The sequence below is a fragment of the Armigeres subalbatus genome, chromosome 2 (assembly GCF_024139115.2).
Source record: "Armigeres subalbatus isolate Guangzhou_Male chromosome 2, GZ_Asu_2, whole genome shotgun sequence".
NCBI lineage: Eukaryota > Metazoa > Arthropoda > Insecta > Diptera > Culicidae > Armigeres > Armigeres subalbatus.
Window position 1 is genome coordinate 49,451,998 of NC_085140.1, and position 20,685 is coordinate 49,472,682.

The 20,685-nt window shown below is 41.3% G+C and overlaps 1 protein-coding gene across 1 annotated transcript in view; it reads left to right on the top strand.

Annotated features, from left to right (window-relative positions):
- Positions 1-19,670, top strand: part of LOC134218557 (protein melted) — a 47,086-nt gene extending 27,416 nt beyond the window's left edge. The window contains exons 2-9 of the mRNA XM_062697695.1: positions 995-1,640; positions 14,947-15,195; positions 15,255-16,297; positions 16,358-16,530; positions 16,686-17,833; positions 17,888-18,061; positions 18,547-18,729; positions 18,804-19,670. Coding sequence (XP_062553679.1) covers positions 1,536-1,640; positions 14,947-15,195; positions 15,255-16,297; positions 16,358-16,530; positions 16,686-17,833; positions 17,888-18,061; positions 18,547-18,729; positions 18,804-18,878 — 3,150 coding nt within the window. The 5' untranslated portion in view covers positions 995-1,535 and the 3' untranslated portion in view covers positions 18,879-19,670. The remainder of the gene's footprint in view (positions 1-994; positions 1,641-14,946; positions 15,196-15,254; positions 16,298-16,357; positions 16,531-16,685; positions 17,834-17,887; positions 18,062-18,546; positions 18,730-18,803) is intronic.
- Positions 19,671-20,685: the final 1,015 nt, after the last annotated feature.

Below are 20,685 nucleotides of genomic sequence, written 5' to 3' on the forward strand. Positions count from 1 at the left end.
ATTGAAGAACTTTGGAGCACCATTGGCTCATACCATAAAACTATACGGCATGGAGATTTCACAAAATAGACCCTCGGTATTGCGATGTTTTTTTCTGATTTGATACAATAGTAAAAATTTTATAATGTTTATGACTTTATAAGTTTGTGTGTACTAGATAAATAATTAAGCCAAAATGCGCGAAACAACACGTTCTATTTGTCACGTGCCTAATTACATTATATGCCTAACGTCTTTGGGTTCTCCAGTAGCCTTGCGTACAAAGGCGTAGGATTGCCAATCTGTGCGAGTTCGATTCTCGGTCCGGTCTCGGATGTTTTCGGATTGGAAACATTTTCGACACCCGACACACAAGATACATACTCATGCAATGGCGGGCATAGAAAAACTTTTAATTAAGAACTGAGAAAATGCTAATAGAATAATAAGTTGAAAAGCAGACTATATTATTTTTTTATTAGCATCACGTGAAATTTGACGAAATTCGTTTGATTTCATTCCATTGCTTACGTTTTTCAAGGGCAGCCGTCCGATAGGGATCTTTCACGTTGGCCCAGCATCAGAGCTTAATAAGGTTCAGCATAAATCTTATATACATATCACAATCTAACCATGTGAAGCATATTGGACCATTCTTCCAAACCTCAGAGCTACCGTTGCTGTGTTTCTCTATACAGACAAGTGGAAGCATATCACCCGGCTCAGACACACACATTCCACAGTTGGCGCAAAACGAAAAATCCGTTACCCAAAACTTGAATTCCTCTTTTCCCGGTACGCCTCGCTTGCGCCCCAAACCAGTCAGACAGACAGACTCGTATCATGCACGCATGTAACCCCTCCACCTCCGTCCTCCGCTCCCATGAAAATATGCAACGAACAAGAATTTTCAACGCTACCCGCTCGCTATAATTAGCACGCATAGATTTAAGTGTGTCATTAATCTCCAAACTTAATCCATTTCACTCTCGCTCTGTGTATTTCTGTTTTGCAGATTCCGCCTGTCAGCCGGTTCGGACTCGCTGGCTGTGTCGATTGATCCCCTATAGCTTTCCCTGGCCCTGGTTCCAGTGAAACTGGCAACGAGCAAGCCAGCCGCTGAGCGGTGTGGTGATTGGCACTTCATTAATTCTAAGTGAGGGAAAGCGGTTCTCGACGTGCCAACCATCATCATCGTCGCGACGAAACGCAAGCCGGACCATTTTGTGTGAAATGAGCGCCAGCCGTGTCGCGGTGCCAAGAGAGAATATGTGATGAGTGAAAATCTTGTTTTCCCGGTAGTTGGCCGCACCTTTTCGATCTAAATCAGTCTGATGGAAATGAAGCTCGAGTGCAATAATCCTGGCGGAAAATCTGTGCGGAGCTGAGAAATAATAACAGGAAGAGCCGAACAAAGTGGTGGTCGGTTGTCGATGGAGAAAGTGGTCGAAACGGGATGAAGGGGATTATGGTGAAGAAGATCAACGTTTGATTGATTGGAAAAGTGCAGTGAGATTAAGGTGTTAGCGCGAAGTGATATTTATCGTAGCCGGAAGATGCATGATTTATTCACAACCGTACTCTCGAAACGTGACCTGTCACGTGCAGGGGAGCTGTTTTCTGTGGCGGATTCCGAGATAGTCAACGATCTGAGTGAAGTGGTAAGTTTAATCCTGTTAATGTTTTAATCGGGAATTTACATAATGTTCGGCCATCTCTAAAGTACTCTTGACAGACACACCTCTTTAAGATGAAACTTTGACCATTAGATACAATTCTAGTTGCGCATCTAGAAATTGTGTTGTGAAATAAGAGACCCTTTGTTTTATCATTTTATGGGATTTTGCAAGCTTATGGATTTTAGCTCATTACTTAGATGCATAAAATTTAGCTCATTACATCATGATACATTTCTGGCTCATCACGCAAATTAATCACTATATCAGCGATAATACGTCGATTTGTATATAGAGATATTTATTACAGCTTTTGTGTATCAAGCTTATTTAAGTTACATTACGATAGGTTTACGCACTTCTCAACTGTTAAACGCAATAAACTTAAGCGAAAAACCACATGACTCATCTAGGCTGACGAGAGATCAGTTCGGGTAAAAAACTGGACATGTCAAAAAACCTTGTGAGAGCTGTGGAAATTAAAAAAAACCCAGATTAATCCACCTAGCGGTGATGGTGCCTTTCTCGTTCGTTCAAAAGGTTTGGAAAAATCTAAATTAACACCAATATGTGGATTAGTCTTATTTTTCATATTTGTTTATATGCATAAAAAAAATTCTCGCCAAACGCAATTTGTTGCAAACAAATCGGATGAGCATAAGAGCAAAAAATGGCATTTTATTTTGTAGTTTTAAAATTAGTATTTTCGCCATAACTTTTGACCCAATTGTACGATCCGGCCAAGTTTCTATAGGAAACAATGGGACAAGATTCTGCGTCGAATGCAATCTGTTGCGAGCGACCTGAGAAGCACACATATTGCACGTCAATCACAGTAACTTAAATATGACCGGATTCAGTCACAATATGGCTACTGCAACCAGATTTGTTGAACTTGTGTTGCTTGGGGAATACATGAGATCTTAGTGCTAAAAAAGTGAGCTAGGCTTTTTTGAACTCTTTTTCATAATAAACAGTAATTTGACCATAACTTCTAAGCCCATAGTCCGATCTGGCCAATTTTCAATAAGAAAATATGAGATATTCTGCCTCGAATGCAATTTAATGCGATTGAGGAAAAGTGCCTGGAAAATGAGTGACATTTTTTTAGCGATTTTTCCATAAAAAACCCAGATTAATGAGTGACATTTTTTACGTGAATTTTTCGTATGAATTTGTATTTTGGCCATAACTTTCGATCCCATAGTCCGATCTGGCCAATTTCAAATAGGAAACAATGGGACAGGATTCTGCGGCAAAACATATTTTTGCATATATACGATAAAGACGGATCCATAAAAAACTGGAAAACGATCCATAAATAACATCTGAATGTTCCTTAAAATGATACCATAAATCCATGAAATAGTTAATGAGATTCCATAAAGAATAATTTTTCGATCCATAACTAAGCTAAAATTTAGCAATTAATTGGGAAATATGTTCCATTAACATGGTCAACAATACAATTCTTGCTATTTTCCCATGAACATGTGACAAATGATCCATAAATCTTTGGAAAATGATCCATCCACATTGAACGGTGCAAAGTAAGGGCTGCCGGATTCTGCGTCGAATGCAACTTGTTGCGAGCAAATCGGTTGAAGATAAATGCCCGAAAAATGAGTGACATTTTTTACGCGATTTTTTTGTATGAATTTGTATTTTGGCCATAACTTTTGATCCCATAGTCCGATCTGGCCAATTTCAAATAGGAAACAATGGGACAGGATTCTGCGTCGAATGCAACTTGTTGCGAGTAAATCGGTTAAGGATAAGTGCCCGAAAAATGAGTGACATTTCTTACAAGATTTTTTCGTATGAATTTGTATTTTGGCCATTACTTTAGATTCCATAGTCCGATCTGGCCAATTTCAAATAGGAAAAAAAATGGGACAGGATTCTGCGTCGAATGCAACTTGTTGCGAGGAAATCGGTTGAAGATAAGTGCCCGAAAAATGAGTGACATTTTTTACAAGATTTTTTCGTATGAATTTGTATTTTGGCCATAACTTTTGATCCCATAGTCCGATCTGGCCAATTTCAAATAGGAAACAATGGGACAGGATTCTGCGTCGAATGTAACTTGTTGCAAGGAAATCGGTGGAAGATAAGTGCCCGAAAAATGAGTGACAATTTTTACGCGATTTTTTCGTATGAATTTGTATTTTGGCCATAACTTTCGATCCCATAGTCCGATCTGGCCAATTTCAAATAGGAAACAATGGGACAGGATTTTGCGTCGAATGCAACTTGTTGCGAGGAAATCGGTTGAAGATAAGTGCCCGAAAAATGAGTGACATTTTTTACGCGATTTTTTTGTATGAATTTGTATTTTGGCCATAACTTCCGATCCCATAGTCCGATCTGGCCAATTTCAAATAGGAAACAATGGGACAGGATTCTGCGTCGAATGCAACTTGTTGCGAGCAAATCGGTTAAGGATAAGTGCCCGAAAAATGAGTGACATTTTTTGAGTAGTTTTGCGCACACACACACACACACACAGACATCACCTCAATTCGTCGAACTGAGTCGATTGGTATATAACACTATGGGTCTCCGGGCCTTCTATAAAAAGTTTGTTTTTGGAGCGATCATATAGCCTTTACCGTATACTTAGTATACGAGAAAGGCAAAAACACGAAAAAACAGGTTCTGGAGGAGAAAGACGCAGCGCGGGTACTTAAGGTACCCAGCAGAACGTGGAATGTTATAGACGGAAGCGGAGACAGCAGACCCGCCTTTTTCAGGAGAAGAAACACCGCCTGGAAGAAGCGGAGTGCAAGGAGATTGAACAGCTGTGCCGTTCTTAAGAAACACGCAAGATCTATCAGAAGCTCAACGCATCCCGCAAAGGCTTCGTGCCGCGAGCCGAAATGTGCAGGGATAAGGCTGGGAGCATCTTGACGGACGAACGTGTGGTGATCGAAACGTGGAAGCAACACTACGAGGAAATTTGAATGGCGCTGAGAGTACAGGCAGTGAAAGTCAAGGCAGCGGAGGAGATGACTACGTCAGTTCAGCGGACGATGGAAGCCAACCAGCCCCCACCTTGAGGGAAGTTTAGGATGCAATCCAACAGCTAAAGACCAAATCTGTACGGCAAATCCCTGGGAAGCCCTTTCGTGCCTGTTGTTCAACATTGCGCTAGAAGGTGTCACGCGGAGAGCCGGGTGTAACAGCCGGGGTACGATTTTCAACAGATGCAGTCAATTTATTTGTTGCGCAGATGATATGGACATTGTCGGCCGAACATTTGCAAAAAACATGTTTCTTTCCTTACGAAAATCGGTTTATATTTTTATATATTGGTTTTTGAGGGATATTTTGCAAGGGACATATTTGAAACTTTTAAATGTACATCCTTTTGTTAAAGGTCCATGGACCTATCTCTTTTATTTATCAAGTTATAGCCGTTATTCGATTAAAAACATTTTTTTTAAATCAAATAAACAATTCAAACAAAAAACACTATCTCAGTTTTCTCACCATCTCGAATAGAACCAATAGATTGAAAATCGGTTTGCTTCATTTTGAAATATGTATACTAGGGTGGCTCAAAAAACACTTTTTAAATTTTTTTGATGTGCCGCCCTCTTATTCGGTTCTATTTGATGCACTGATGCTCTGGACAAAATTTCAGCCAAATCGGTCAACGTTTGGGCAGTGCTAAACTCGTTGGAAGTTTATATGGAAAAATGTATGCAGAAACATCCAAAAACAGTGATTTGCATAAGAAAATTATTTTGAGCTTTTTAGTGGAATGTTTTCACCTGTCATAAGACGAGTTTAAACAATCCCATTGAATTCCACCACTTAATTGTATCCTGACAGATACGTATTTCGACCTCAACAGTAAGGCCGTCTTCAGTGTCTTGTACTTGACTCGACTCGACACTGAAGACGGCCTTACTGTTGAGGTCGAAATACGTATCTGTCAGGATACAATTAAGTGGTGGAATTCAATGGGATTGTTTAAACTCGTCTTATGACAGGTGAGTGATTTGCAGTTGGACGGCACAATTTACGATCAAGAACTATGATACTCATTCAGTTCTAGTAAAATAAAATACAGAATGTTATGCTGAAAACCGCGAGAAGATTAGAGTTTATTACGCAAAGATATTAGCATTTTACTGGAGTGTTGTAGGGGTGAATTTATTTCTTCTCAAAGGTAAAAGAAACGAAATTTGCTCAAACCCCACTGCAGAGAAATGCTAATAACTTAGCCGGGGAAACTCGAATCTTCTCACGGTTTTCTGCATAACATTCTGTATTAAATTCTCCAAGATCTGAATGAGTATCATAGTTCTTCATCGTATGTTGTGTAGTCTAGCTGGAATTTACTGTTTTTGGATGTTTCTGCATACATTTTTCCATATAAACTTCCAACGAGTTTAGCACCGCCCAAACGTTGACCGATTTGGCTGAAAATTTGTCCAGAGCATCAGGGCATCAAATAAAACCGAATAAGAAGGCGGCACATCAAAAAAATTGAACAAAGTTTTTTCCCATACTAATTTGAGCCACCCTAATGTATACGCAAGTGAAAAAAAAAACTTTTTTTTTAGAAAAACTAAAATAACTTTTTTGTTATATGAGATAGACCCATCTTTAACAAAAATGTGCGTCTTCAAAAGTTCTAAAAGTGCACGGAACAAATTTTTGCGAGAAATGAATATATGAAAAGTTATGGGAAGAAAACCGATTTTTAGGGACCGCCCTAATGAATTTATTGAAAAAGCTCATAACTTGTGAACCATAACCCTGGCAGGAACCTGATATAAAAGATAAAAGAACAAACAACAATAACAAAATTTTGCACCGAAATATCATTTAAATATCAAGATATGCTATGGATAAGAACAAACTAATGGCACATGATATTGATCACTTCTTTACAAATAGCATAACATGATATCCTCATGATATTTTAGTGCAAAAAATTGATATTGTCGTCTGATCTCTTATCTCGTATATCAATCAAGTCTATATCTAATTTTTCTATCAAATCATGTTTTAATATGATGAGCTATTTTCTTTAGCTCGGGAAGTGATAGAAATAATGGCTTCTTTGGGAAAGTTGCTCAAAATTAATTGCTCTACAACTTTGTGGAACATTGCACAAGTCTATACTGAAAAATTAAAAAGTTAATATTATGAAATTCTGAAATATTGGTACCACCCTAATTTCACTACATGGAAAAAATCGTCAAAAAATATGAATTATTATGAACAATATTGTGGGGTCTCCAGTAGCCTTGCGAGCAAAAGCGTACACACTCAGTTTTTATTTCTGCAGCTCGGCAAAAATCCGCACAGCCGTGCGCCAGCAAAATAAATAACTGATATTCCGGCAAAAATAGTGTTTGTTAGCTGATTTTCGGCAAATTATTTGCTGATTATCAGCAATTTTGACAGAAATCTCGGCAAAAAACATGTTTGCTGGGGCACGGCTGTGCGATTCTCGGTAAAAGTTCAACATTTTGCTGAGATCCCGGTAAAAAAATTAAGTGTGTAGGATTTTCAATCCGGAGATGGCGAGTTCGACTCTCGGTCCGGTCTAGGTTGTTTTCGGGTTGGAAACATTCTCGACTCCCTGGGCATAGTGTATCCAAGGTACTTGCCACACAAGATACATACTCATGCAATGGCGAGCATATAAAAGCTTTTAATTAATAACTGAGGAAATGCTAATTAAAAACTAAGTTGAAAAGCAGGCCAAGTTCCAGTTGGAATGTAGAGCCAGTGAAGAAAAAGAAGAACAATATTGTAAGAATGCTTTCCTATAGTTTCGTGTCATAAAACTCTTATGTTATGATTGGTTACGGGCGGCATAATGAACCTAGATTAGGGTGGCTCAAATTAGTATGGGAAAAACTTTTTTAAATTTTTTTGATGGGCCGCCTTTTTATTCGGTTCTATTTGATGCCCTGATGCTCTGGACAAAATTTCAGCCAAATCGGTCAACGTTTGGGCGGTGCTAAACTCGTTGAAAGTTTATATGCAAAAATGTATGCAGAAACATCCAAAAACAGTGAATTGCAGTTGGACGGCACAACTTACGATGAAGAACTATGATACTCATTCAGATCTTGAAGAATTTGATACAGAATGTTATGCAGAAAACCGCGAGAAGATTAGAGTTTGTCCGGCAAAGTTATTAGCATTTCTCTGTAGTGGGGTTTAAGCAAATTTCGTTTTTCAGCATAACATTCTGTATTTAATTCTAGAACTGAATGAGGATCATTTTTCTTGATCGTAAATTATGCGGTCCAACTGCAATTCACTGTTTTTGGATGTTTCTGCATACATTTTTCCATATAAACTTCCAACGAGTTTAGCACCGCCTAAACGTTGACCGATTTGGCAGAAATTTCCAGAGCATCAGGGCATCAAATAGAACCGAATAAGAGGGCGGCCCATCAAAAAATTTGAAAAAGTGTTTTTTGAGCCACCCTAACCTAGATAGACCTTCTGCCTTACCATGAAGTCATCGTATCAGGTCTGTTAGAGAGGGGGGAAGGCCATTTGCTCGAATGCCATTTTGGCGGAAGGCCACTAGGCCAAAAGTTGTTTGGCCGAATATACCATTTGACCGAACAGGCCATTTGGCCGAAAGGGTCTTTTGGCCGAACGTGTCATTTGGCCGAAAGGGTTATTTGACCGAAATATTTGGCCGGAAGGGTCATTTAAAAAGTGAGAAATTGGGTCTGAAAAGTGAGACTCCTCACTTCTCACTACTTATTTCCCGCTTCGCACAGTGAAAAGTGAGTAGTGCGAAATTAGTTCTTACTGTAAAGAATGAAAAGCGCGAAGTGAGTTGTTAGGCGTCTCACTACTCACTTCGTGCTTCTCACTTTTTACAGTGAGAAGTGAGAAATGAGAAGAGAGATGTGAAACTTTTCACTACTGACTTCTCATTTCTCACTGTTCACTGTAAAAAGTGAGTGGTGAGAATTGAGAAGTGAGACGTCTCCCTACTCACTTTTCACAGGGAGAAGTGAAAATGTGGAAAGAGAGAAGTTAGACTTCTCACTTTTCACACCCTACACACTTAATTTTTTTACCGGGATCTCAGCGAAATGATAAACTTTTACCTAGTTTCGCACAGCCGTGCCCCAGCAAACATGTTTTTTGCCGAGATTTCTTTCAAGGTAGCTGAAAATCAGCAAATAATTTTCCGAAAATCAGCTAACAAACGTCATTTTTGCCGGGTTATCCGTTTTTATTTTGCTGGGCAGACGGCTGTGCGGATTTTTGCCGAGCTGCAGAATTAAAAACTGAGTGTGTATTTCTCACTTTTCATATGACCTATTCGGCCAAATGACAGTTTCTACCAAATGACCCTTTCAGCCAAATGACATATTCGGTCGAATGATCCTTTCGACCAAATGACTTTCGGCCAGATGGGTTTCGGCCTAATGGTTTGTTCGGCCTAGTCGCATTCGGCCAAATGGTTTTCGACCAAACGACCCTTCCCTGATTGGGCCTGCATGCAGATTAGAGTGGCCCAGCCTAGTATGGGGAGAAAAAAAAGTCATCGGATTGTAAGGGACATCCCCCCCCCGGATTTTGCCTTTAGGTAAGAAAATCTAATAACTAATTTACTAACTTAATTTAATAACTAATTTAAAGTTTATTTAATCATAGTAGAATTTTATGTGGATTTGTTCATTGGCATGTTAACTTCATTTCCAACAAATCTGGATTTTCCATCCAATTTCCTGTACGAAATAGTAACAGAGGTGTATTTTCCCATATATTCCGGCTGAAACCCCCATATTAACTTCAAATCAATTGCTCCACCTTATGCAATAACCGATCAGGCTGAAATTTTCAGAGAATGATTTTCTTACCCAAAGGCAAAATCCTGGGGGGTGCCCCGTAGAATCTGACAACTTTTTGTATCCTGGGCCAGTCTAATGCAGATACATGCTGCTTTTTATATAAGCCCGCTGTCAAACTCCATAGCTTAGACAAGCTTAACAACTCGCAGTGGCCAGGGGAGAGATCGTTAAGTCCTTGGGCATAGTCGACGCTGCCCCCTAAAATCCGGCACTTGCGGAATTAAGGCAATGGTGGATGTGATCCCTTCTTTAATTGTAGACGCTTGCTCGGATTACGACAATTGAGGGCGTCATATCTTCTTTAATGAAGGCGTTTGCTCGGCATAAGGCGATGGTGGATTTGGTGCTCACCCGGATTAAGGCAATGGTAGATGTGATACCTTCTTTAAAAGTAGGCGTTTTCCCGGATTATGGCAACCCAGCCAACACAAAGTCGCATATGCTAGCGAATAAGTATACACGGTGGAGGCGATATAGGCGCATGCCTCCATTTGACTGCATGCTAAATGTACTTATATGGCCTCCACTTTGTACACTTATTCGCTATGTTATACGATCTTGTGTTTGCTGGGAATGGTGGCAAATGCTGGGCAATGCGTACCTGTAGGAATAAAATAGACCCCATTTCGCGGTCCTTAGCCTCTTACCCAGCAACTCCTATCCCTACCTCCTCGTGGCGCTGATCGGAATACGAGCAACCTTAGGGAAGATCGGGTAACCAACCCCGGTGGGAACTATGGTCGTATGCTGACAGGGAAGGGGGATTTGCTCCTCTCCGGAGGTGCAAATCTGATCGAGCGTCTGTTCTCCATGTTAGGGGCAGCTGATCATAGTCCGAGTGCCAGCGAGGGTCTCTAAGCAAAACTGTGCACACCATGCTACATCGTGTCAACGATGATGTAGATAACACAACTCTGGTAAGGTAACCTGCCGAAGATTTTACAGTTACCAAGAAAGGCAAAAATAGAGCAAACGGATTGATTCAACGGCAACAGATTTTGAATGAACCCGCACGTGTTGAGCTCCTGGCTCGTGAGCTGCAGAAGGTCGGCGTGGGTGTGGCAGCTATCCAGGAAATACGGTGGTCTAGAACTGGAGAACGTGAATTCTGGGCGCTGGATCCCATAGCTAACACTTCATTTAAGTACCACATCTACTATAGCGGCAGTGGCAGAGCAGAACGTGGAGTTGGCTTCATGGTGATCGGGAAGCAGATGAAACGTGTTATCCGGTGAAGCACAAGTTCTATGAGAGCCTTGATAAGGCCTACGGAAAGTGCCCAACACAAGATTGTCATCGGGGATGCAAATGTGAAGATCGGAAAAAAGTTTCTTCCCTAGTAACATAACTCACACTGATTTGGCTGCAGCAACTCAAATGTGACCAAACTCGGTTGCATACGAGTTTCGCCCTGTCATTGGTACTGAAAGCCTTCATTCAGCTACCAACGATAATGGTCTGTGACTTGTAACCTTTGCTGCTTCTAGAGGGATTGCAATCAGCAGTACCTACTTCGCACCTAAGTATATTCGCAAACACGCCTGGCAAGTGGCAACATCCGAGTGGAGACACTTACTTACAGATAGACCACGTGCTGATCGACCGACGGAATTTCTTGGATGCTGTAGATGTAAGGCTCTTCAGAGACCCGAACATTGACTCGGATCACTACATTGTAGTTGCAAAATTTCGGGCGCGACATTCCAGCGTCACGAATTCACGAAACAACAGAACGATGTATTTAAATATCCAACCCATGTCAGTTGAAGGATTTGCTGAACAGTACCACTGTGGTAAAAAATCCACGAAGCTATGACTACAACAGCGCAGAAAGTGTTAGGCACTGCACAGCGACGCCAACGAAACGATTGGATTGATGAGGAGTGCCAGCAAGTGACGGACGAGAAAAATTCTGCTAGGAGTCGAATGCTAGTGACTCGTATCCGTGCCAACAGAGAGCGGTACAGTGTAGCAAGCCCTAGGGCAAACGAATTTACTGCAGAAAAAAGGGCAATACGAAGAGAGTGATATAGCTGGAGCGCAGGAGAGTATGGATAGAAACGATATGCGGAGGTTTTACGCTGCTGTCGATGGCGCGCGGCATAAGACTGCGCCAGTGTCCGCCATGATCAATAACCGAGAGAGGAATTTGCTGACAGACAAGTCTATGGTGGCAGCCAGATGGAAGAAGCACTTCGAAGATTTGTTGAACGGTAGAAATGAAGGAGTATTAAGCAGCATGATGGACAAACCCGGCGACGGTCGAGCTGTGGAACTACCAACGCTGGACTAGGTAAAAGAGGCTTCAACGATCTGAAAAACAATAAAGCTGCTGGGAAGGACGAGATCCCGGTCGAGCATCTCAAACCCCGACGTGAGCAGCTGCATCAATCTATCTACCACATTATCCAGAAAATATAGGAGGATGAAGATAATTGCCTGCCGGCTGTTTGGATTGCTAATCTTTAAGAAAGGGCACAGACTAGAGTGTGTCAATTACAGAGGGATCACCCTTTTGAATTCGGCGTACAAAATTCTGTCGCGTATCCTGTTTAACAGACTGAGACCGCTTGAGGAGTTCTTCGTCGGCGAATACCAGGCAGGTTTTCGTTAGGGTCGATCAATGACGATCAGATGTTTAGCATGCGGATGATCCTTGATAAATTACAGGAGTACAACTTGCAGACTCACCATCTGTTCATTGATTTTAAAGCAGCGTACAATTCAGTGAAAAGAAACGAGCTGTGGCAGATAATGTCCGAGCATGATTGCCCGGTGAAACTGATTACGTTCAACGCTGGATGGCTCGAAATCAAGACTTGACTTAGACAAGACTTAGTATTCGGATTGCAGACGAAGGGTCAACCTCGTTTGTGACCTTAGGCGGACTGAAGCAGGGTGATGCACTTTCGAATTTATTGATCAAGCAGCGTTGCACTCGAAAGCGCTATTAGGAGATCTGGCGTGCAGTGGAACGGCACTACCATCTCACGGTAGCATATGCTCCTGGGCTTTGCGGACGACATCGACCTCATTGGAATCGATCGCAGAACAGTAGTGGAGGCTTTTGTCTCACTGGAAAGGGAGACGGCGAGAATAGGCTTAACTATTAACTCTACCAAGACAAAGTACATGGCGGCAGGTAGAGATAGAGGAATGGGGATGTGTTTTTGAAGTTATTGAAGAGTTTGTTTACCTGACGTTTCCCGTGAAGTGAATAGACGTATTGCTGCTGCGAATAAGTGTACATGATGGAGGTCATATATACGCATTCCCCAATTTGACTGCATACAAAATGCACCTATATGGCCTCCACTTTAAATATTTATTCGATATGATATACGATATTGTGTTTGCTGGTCAGCTTAGCTCCCGCAACATGCAGATTGAAACGAAATTTGAACGAACTGTATATAAAACACTGATTCTACCAGTGGCCCTATATGGACATGAAGCATGGATGTTAAAAGAGGCGGGCCGGAGAGCTTTCAGGTTTTTCGAGTTAAAAGTGCTGCATACTGCATACAATACTCGGAGGGAAATTTTACCATACGCCAGGCATAGGTGTGTCGATACTGTATCCAGGTAGGTATAATGACACTAACACGACTATTCATTGATGTCCAGGGAAGTTGAGAAAATACCGGACCGAGAATCGAACCCAGCCACCTTCAGCATGGTCTTGCTTTGTAGTCGCACATCTTCCCGTATGGTTACGGAAGACCCCTGAAATTTTGAGGGATGGGTTTTCTCACTCAAATGCACAATCTTGTGGTAGAATTCGACAACTTTTTCTCCCCATACAAGGTCAGTCAAGTTTTTATATTATTGCATACTGCAAAATACCATCAATCGGAGACACTCCCTTATTTATCTGTTTTGCTCGCATCAAGTTTCGTTCGACGGGAAATTTTACAATGGGTATAAGCGAATGTGAGAAATAAGACCTATCCACCTATCAGTGATACTTTAGGCTTTTCTTATATGCTTTTAAACCCGAGATAGACATCAACACTGCGAGGTGAATTTTTAATATTCATGAAATGAGTGAAACAATTTTTTCCTGTGAAAAAGTGTATCAACAACCAATCCTAGAGTAATGCATAACAATTTGTGCTTTTTCGTAAGTGCATATGGCTGATTCGATTGGACAGCCAAGTTATTTTATTTTTCAGTTAGGGAGAATGACGGCTTTGGCAGGTTTTGTTCTATTATTGTCAGGGGGTTTTTCATGACTGATTATGCTCAAATTTGGCCTAAACTTTCTTTGCATATCAAAGAATACTTACTTATACTTGATACTTGATGGGCTACAGCTCTTCGATGAACCTACGCCGAATGGAGTATCCTTCTCCACTGGACTCGATCCTGGGCCAATCGCTTCCAGTCGCCCTGAACATTGAGCGCCCTCAGGTCCTCTTCAACTGCAAAAAGCCATCGTGTATGCGGCCTTCCACGAAGCCTGCGGCCTCTTCCAGGTTCTCTACTAAATATTATCTTTGCTTGACGTTCTTCCGGCATACAAACAACGTGACCAGCCCACCGTAGTCCGCCGTGTTGTATAAGCTTAATAATATCCAGCCCTTTATACACCTGGTACAATTCGTGATTCATGCGACGCCGCCAGATACCATTCTCCTGTTTACCGCCGAATATTGTCCGCAGCACCTTACGCTCAAATACTCCGAGAGCTCTCCGATCAGCCTCCTTTAACGTCCATGTCTCATGGCCGTATAAAGCCACCGGAAGAATCAGAGTAGTATACAGCGCGAGTTTTGTTTTCGTTTGCAGACTAGAGACTAGAGCTTGGGACTTAAGCTGGTTACGAAGTCCGTAATAAGCCCTATTTGCAGCTACAATACGCCTTTTCACCTCGCGGGTAACATCATTATCGCACGTCACTAATGTTCCAAGATACACAAATTCTTCTACCACTTCAAATTTTTCACCATCCAGCACCATTTCGCTGCCACCAGCACTAATGAACCCACGTTGATCGCCAGCGACCATGTATTTCGTTTTGCTGGTATTGATCGTGAGTCCAATCCTCGCTGTCTCCCTCTTAAAAAAAGACACAAAAGCCTCTTCCACGGCACGGCGATCAATTCCGATAATATCGATGTCGTTCGCAAATCCCAGGAGCATATGCGATTTTGTGATAATGATACCGCTTCTTTGCACACCAGCTCTCCTAATCGCTCCCTCGAGCGCTATATTGAACAGTAGATTCGAGAGTGTGAGATAATATTGTGGTCAAATTTCATAAAATTCGGTCGACAAAAACCCCCTGCCAATAATACATAGAACAAAACCTGCCAAAACCGTCTTTTCCGCTACAAATTAAAACGAAATTTGATATATTATTGCTTACTACGTTGCATTATTGAAATGTCCCAAACGATACTTTTATTGTATTCTATTCTTTCTATTTTTAACAGCTTAAGGAAGCATCATCTATAATTAGTCATGAGGATTACCTGCAAAATAGCAATGACCAGTCGGTGATTGAAATCTGTATCAACAGAGTCACGTCATGCATCAAAAAAACCAACACCATAGAGACGCACTGCTCTGGGCTGGTGGAGCTACTGGAAACCTGCCTCAAATACAACCTTCAACCGTCTAGCAAGGAGTCGGATTCGCCCCATGCAAAAATATCGTCCGACATCATTTCTAGTATATTCCTTGTGAGTAATTTGTTAAAGATATAATTATTTCACCTGTTAAAACATGTTTATCCTTTCAGAACTACAACAAAAAGCTTGTGATGGAAGTAACACTGCCAGTAGCCGTCAAATTTTTAAACAAAGGTAACCTGGAGCTTTCACGTAACCTGGCCAGTTATCTCTCGTCGGCAGCAATTGAATATTCCTACCTTCTTTCGCCTCACGTTAAACTAATCTTAGATTCCCTCCTAAACGGGAACTATGGCTTATGCCACGTGCTTTCTCAAATCTACGATGCCGCCCCGGAACCGATCAATGCCGAAGCGAAACGTTTCGTTGAAATCATTCCCAAATGTGAACTTCAAGAGCAGATTGTGATACTGCAATTATTGGTAGCCGTTGCCAAGAACAAACCATCGTCACTGCTAGATAGCATTCCACAGCTGTTCGAGCTTGCCCAAAAACCAACAATTTCTACAGCCGTTATGTTGGTAATCCTGAAACTAGCCGAGTATAAACCAATCAAAATGAGTGAGCATATAGACTCGGTGAAAGCCATTGCCCAAGCGGTACCACAAACAGTGGGATTTGCAGCACAAATTCTATCGGCAATCGGAAAATCCAGTAAAGATAGGGCGCAGGTCGCTCTGGACTTTGTTCTGGAGTATCTCCCGAAAGCGGATCGATCTCTCCAGACGATATTGTTGAACGAAGCAACCAAGCTTTGCACCAAATATCCCGTCCTCTTCACAGACAAAGTAACGTCCGTAGTTCGTCAGCGCCGTCAGAATAACACCAATCAAATCAAACAGACCCCCGGTGGGGTTACCATAGTCAACCTGAGCTCCTCGGCGTCGCTTCCGGTGGCTACAACGCCGTCCGCTACACCACCATCGGTAACACTCGATACTCGATCTATCATTTCCAAAAATCCAAATGTGGCCGTCATCAGCAATAGTAGTGCTCCAACTGCCAATACCACTATCATCAATACTTCCAATGGCACGACAACAAACTCTACCATACATCCAGCACTGTTGACTAACTTCATGAACTCTGCTAACGGAATACCGGCAGTAGTGAATGGGGGTCCAATGGTGCCGCCAACGCCCCCACATACTGGGTAAGAATCAATCGGTGCAAAAACTATTGAACAAATATTATAATGTTATGCCAATTTTAGCTACACGCGCCGAGCAAAATTGGGAGACTCTAGGAGTACGGGACGGCTGCATGCTGGAAGCGGCGGGAACAAAAGTATGACTCGACTGAACATTGCCGGTGGATCTGTTGGAGGATTGCACAAATCGATGACGCGACTCAGTTCATCTCAACTATTGGGGCAGTACAATGGAGGTAAGATTACAATATTCCGGTAGCAACTTTTCATCTACGTAACGTAACTTATACAGGAAATGTCTTCATATCACATTCTAATGAGTTCTTACAGAACTAATGTAAGAAATCCTAAGCGTTCTTGGTTTGCTCAATTAAAAAACATTCAATTTCAGACGACCCCGGTAAGCAACACCATGGTCCAGGAACTGGCGCCGTCAGCACCGCAGCCAGCGGCATCAGCGGTGGTGGTGGCATTGATGGAAGTAGCGCTGGCGGTGGTTCGAACTCAAATAGCAATATCTTGAATAGTCATTCCAGTGGTAACGTGGCTATCGCTTTTGCCAACAAAAACATCAGTACTCAAAACTACGCCTCTCCCGTACCTCCCCCGCTCAGTCAGCACGTGACGATAACGGGCGAAAACAAGTGGGGTATTCCGCAGACGAAGATCACGTCCGGCGGTGTGACGGTAACAACATCTCCGACCCGACCACAGCGCCCGTACTCACAAGGTCCCAACACTCTGATGGGGTCGGCGGGGGCTTTAGGGAAGAATTCGCTGGGAGGATTGAACCAATCAACGGGGTCAATCGGAATGGTTCAGGTGCATCACGCTTCTCCGGCATCGCCAACCATGTTTAACAATCATTCCCAGCAAACATCACCTCAATTGACGACTCTGTCGCTCAATTCCAACGAAGATGCTAATCAAGTGAGCGTGTCTGGTCCAGCAACAGTGACTTCTCGACGAAACGACAATCGCAGCGTAACTCTGCTGAACGCAAGCAGTACAGTCAACCAGAGAATGAGCGTCTTCGAGCCATATCCCATGAGAGACACAATTCAGCATTTCTGCGAGAAGCACCTGGATAAGATCAAATCATTTACCGAGAGCGTAGCCCAGAGATTACCACCACCGGCCAAGTGCATCATCGAAGAACGGCGGGCCAAAAAGATGGCAAAGTTACATTTTGCTTGTCAAGTGCGAGGGCCACATTGTCTGTATTCGCGTACTATGTTCACCATGCGGACTCGCAACCCACGGACGTGGATCCACCTGATGTTTCTGGACTTACAGGCGCGAGCGCCGCAGAACGCGCTAAGCAGTTGGGACCCCAGCGTGAGTCGACTGAAGCACTGCTGGGACACGTTAAAGTGCGAGAACAAGACTTTTATTACGCTAGTCACCAGTGCGTTCCCCAATGTAAAGGAACAGGAAGCACTGATCAATGAGCTGCGCAATGCCGGGTTTTTCGACGTGTTTGAACTGGGAGCAGCCAGTACGCCGGAGGGAGCTAGCAGTGAGGATTTGCAGTTTCAGGTTTGATATTCAAAGTAGATAGAATGATTATTTAATGATGGACTTCACTTGTAGTGGGGATGTTTTCTGTGTAACCACCCGGAGAAAGCGATGGGCTTTTTGCACGGTAATACACAACCAGTGATCGAGGGGCAGCTCAAGGAAAAGAAAGGCAAATGGCGTTTGTTTCGCAGATGGCGTACCCGGTATTTTACTTTATCGGGAGCGCACCTTTCATGCAAAGGATCGGTAAGTACTTCATTCATATGGACTAACGAATATTCCCCAAGCCAATCAAAAATAAATTGTATACGGTTTTCAAAAAACTATGGCAGTTGCTTGAACTAAGGAAAAAAACTTCTCTGGAAAACATACTCTTTGTTCTTTTATTGCTCTATATTCCAACTGGAAATTGGCTTCCTTTTTAACTGCACAAGTAATGTAGGCTACAAGTATTCACGAACAACTAATATTCAGATAAACTCTGGGAGGCAAAAAATTAACCTTTGCTGGGATAATACTTAACTTCATCTGGAGAATGTCCAAAGAATCAAAAGAACAAAGAAAATGTCTCTCGCAAATAACAGCAGAAGGAAGCATTCAGTGCTATAGAAAAAAGAAAACAATTCAATAAGTCGAACCACGACTTGAATTCCCAACAAATTATCTCAAACAAAGATGCAAAAATGCATTCAATAATTCAACTGTTTGTCTAAATTCTTTTTATTTTTTAGACTGGAGGCGAAAGTATCGACGTTAACCAGATCCGCTCAGTAAAGGTGTCCCGCGGGGCACGGAATATCCCGAAGGCGTTCGAGATATTCACCGGTGATCAAACGCTCATTCTCAAACCCAAGGATGGAAACAAGGCTGAGGAATGGGTTCAATGCTTAAGCATAGTGCTGGCACACTCACAGGTTAGTATTCCATTTTTGGCACTGCATTAAGAAACATTTCTTCACCCCCGTTGTTCACGATCATCTTCATTCAGGCCCGCGATAGTCCAACGACTCGTACCAATAGTCTACCCGCACGCAGCCTCGGCAACAGCCGAAACGTTTTCTGAGACACATATCACATCCACTCTACTCTTAACTACTACACAAAATACATACAAACACATAAGCTACGAAAAATCGATCGCAATCAATCAGAAAAGACTTGAAACGATATCAGAAGTAATATGAGAAAAATATCATGTACTTAATGCCAACATTTCCTTCCAATAAGTTTACTTTTAGAACGTTAAGCATATCGAAAGATTGAAAGCAACCGAGTTGTTACTTTATTTATCGACAATCGTAATAAGAAAAATGGTAGTTTTAACTAGCCACGTAAGGACAGACGAAAATCAAAATCAAACCAAGCGCAATAAGATGTGTCAATTTAAAATTGATTTCAAGCGAATCAGGAACAACATTGCAAGAACTAATTCAATTTAAAATTTTCCTTTTTACAACTATTGTTGTTTTTGAATCCATCCAAACCAGATGCCAACTACATATTTCTATACAGACGCGAACACGTGTACTTACTATTCGATGCAGACAGATATTCGTGCAAGGCCCTTTCTGCCGTCTCTATTAACTAGTTTGTAAGAAAAACGATTTAAGTCGCATTGCAAGATAGAATGGATATGAACTTTTTATCATTGTTTGTTAAGTTTTCGACCTTATACTCCGTCTATAGAATAGTTTTTTTTAAACGCTATCCACGAGAAGAATGAAAATCTAGAATGTTGAACACTGTTTGCTGGATGAGCTGATTACTAGAAGAGTCAGCTACAGTTTAGATTCTTTACTACTTAGATATTATTTATTGAAATTTATTGATAAAAAGAATTAACTCTAAACAAAAATAGATTCGTTTTTGGATAGAAGGAAAGAAATTCTTGATATTAAGTAATGAAGAAAACTGCTGCCTCTGCATACAACAAATTTGGGAGTATTTTGATTATATGAATAAGGTACAGTGCAGTGGGGCAAGTGGGTAAAGGAAATCGTATATTTCATGTTCATCAAGTCATAAAAGTTGAATATCATATTGAAATTGATCATATTTATGACATAACAAATCATCTATCCAATCTTTATATGCCCGTGAACAAGATCTTTGAAAAATACTTTTAGGATACAAAATATTTGGAAAACAAAAAAATCGGTTTCAATTTTTCACTTGCCCCACATGTGGAGTAAGTGAAAAAATGATTTTAAAAGTGGATTTTCTAATATAAGAACACATTTTCTGTTCATATATTTCATGCAAATGATAGCTATACTGAATAGAACATAGCTGTGATCTGTTGTGATGCTTTTTGACACTTCATAAAAGTCAAAGGGCACTAGAGTGCCTCCATTAAATGATTTTTATGTTTTTATATTTTCTTTACTTGAATTTTTTGAGATCTAATGTCTCATCTCCATTTGTGTCTAACACTACTTTCTATTTCAGGTTTATAGTAAGATAATGAACCTTGGCGATAATGCAGAGAAATTATCTTTGAAATATTCATCAAACCTGGAATCATATTGTGTTTCATTAATGATGACTTATGATTTTAGTAGAAGAGTCTACATTAACAAATAAATAAATTTTTTGCAATTCCTGATCATAATACCTGGTTTATAGTTTGCGTTTGAGTGATAAAACGGCCTACTTTTCCATACCAATGACATGGGTGCTTTAATGAACATTATGCAACTCAAATGGGTTGCATAAAATCCATTATAGCACTCATTTGGGTGCTATAATGGAAAACCAGCATTAAAACAATAGTTACATGACCACATTCAGCTAAATTGGCATGGGTGAGTGTTCAAATAGTGTATTCTTTGTGTTACGTAATAAATGAAATAATTTTATGGGCATGACAT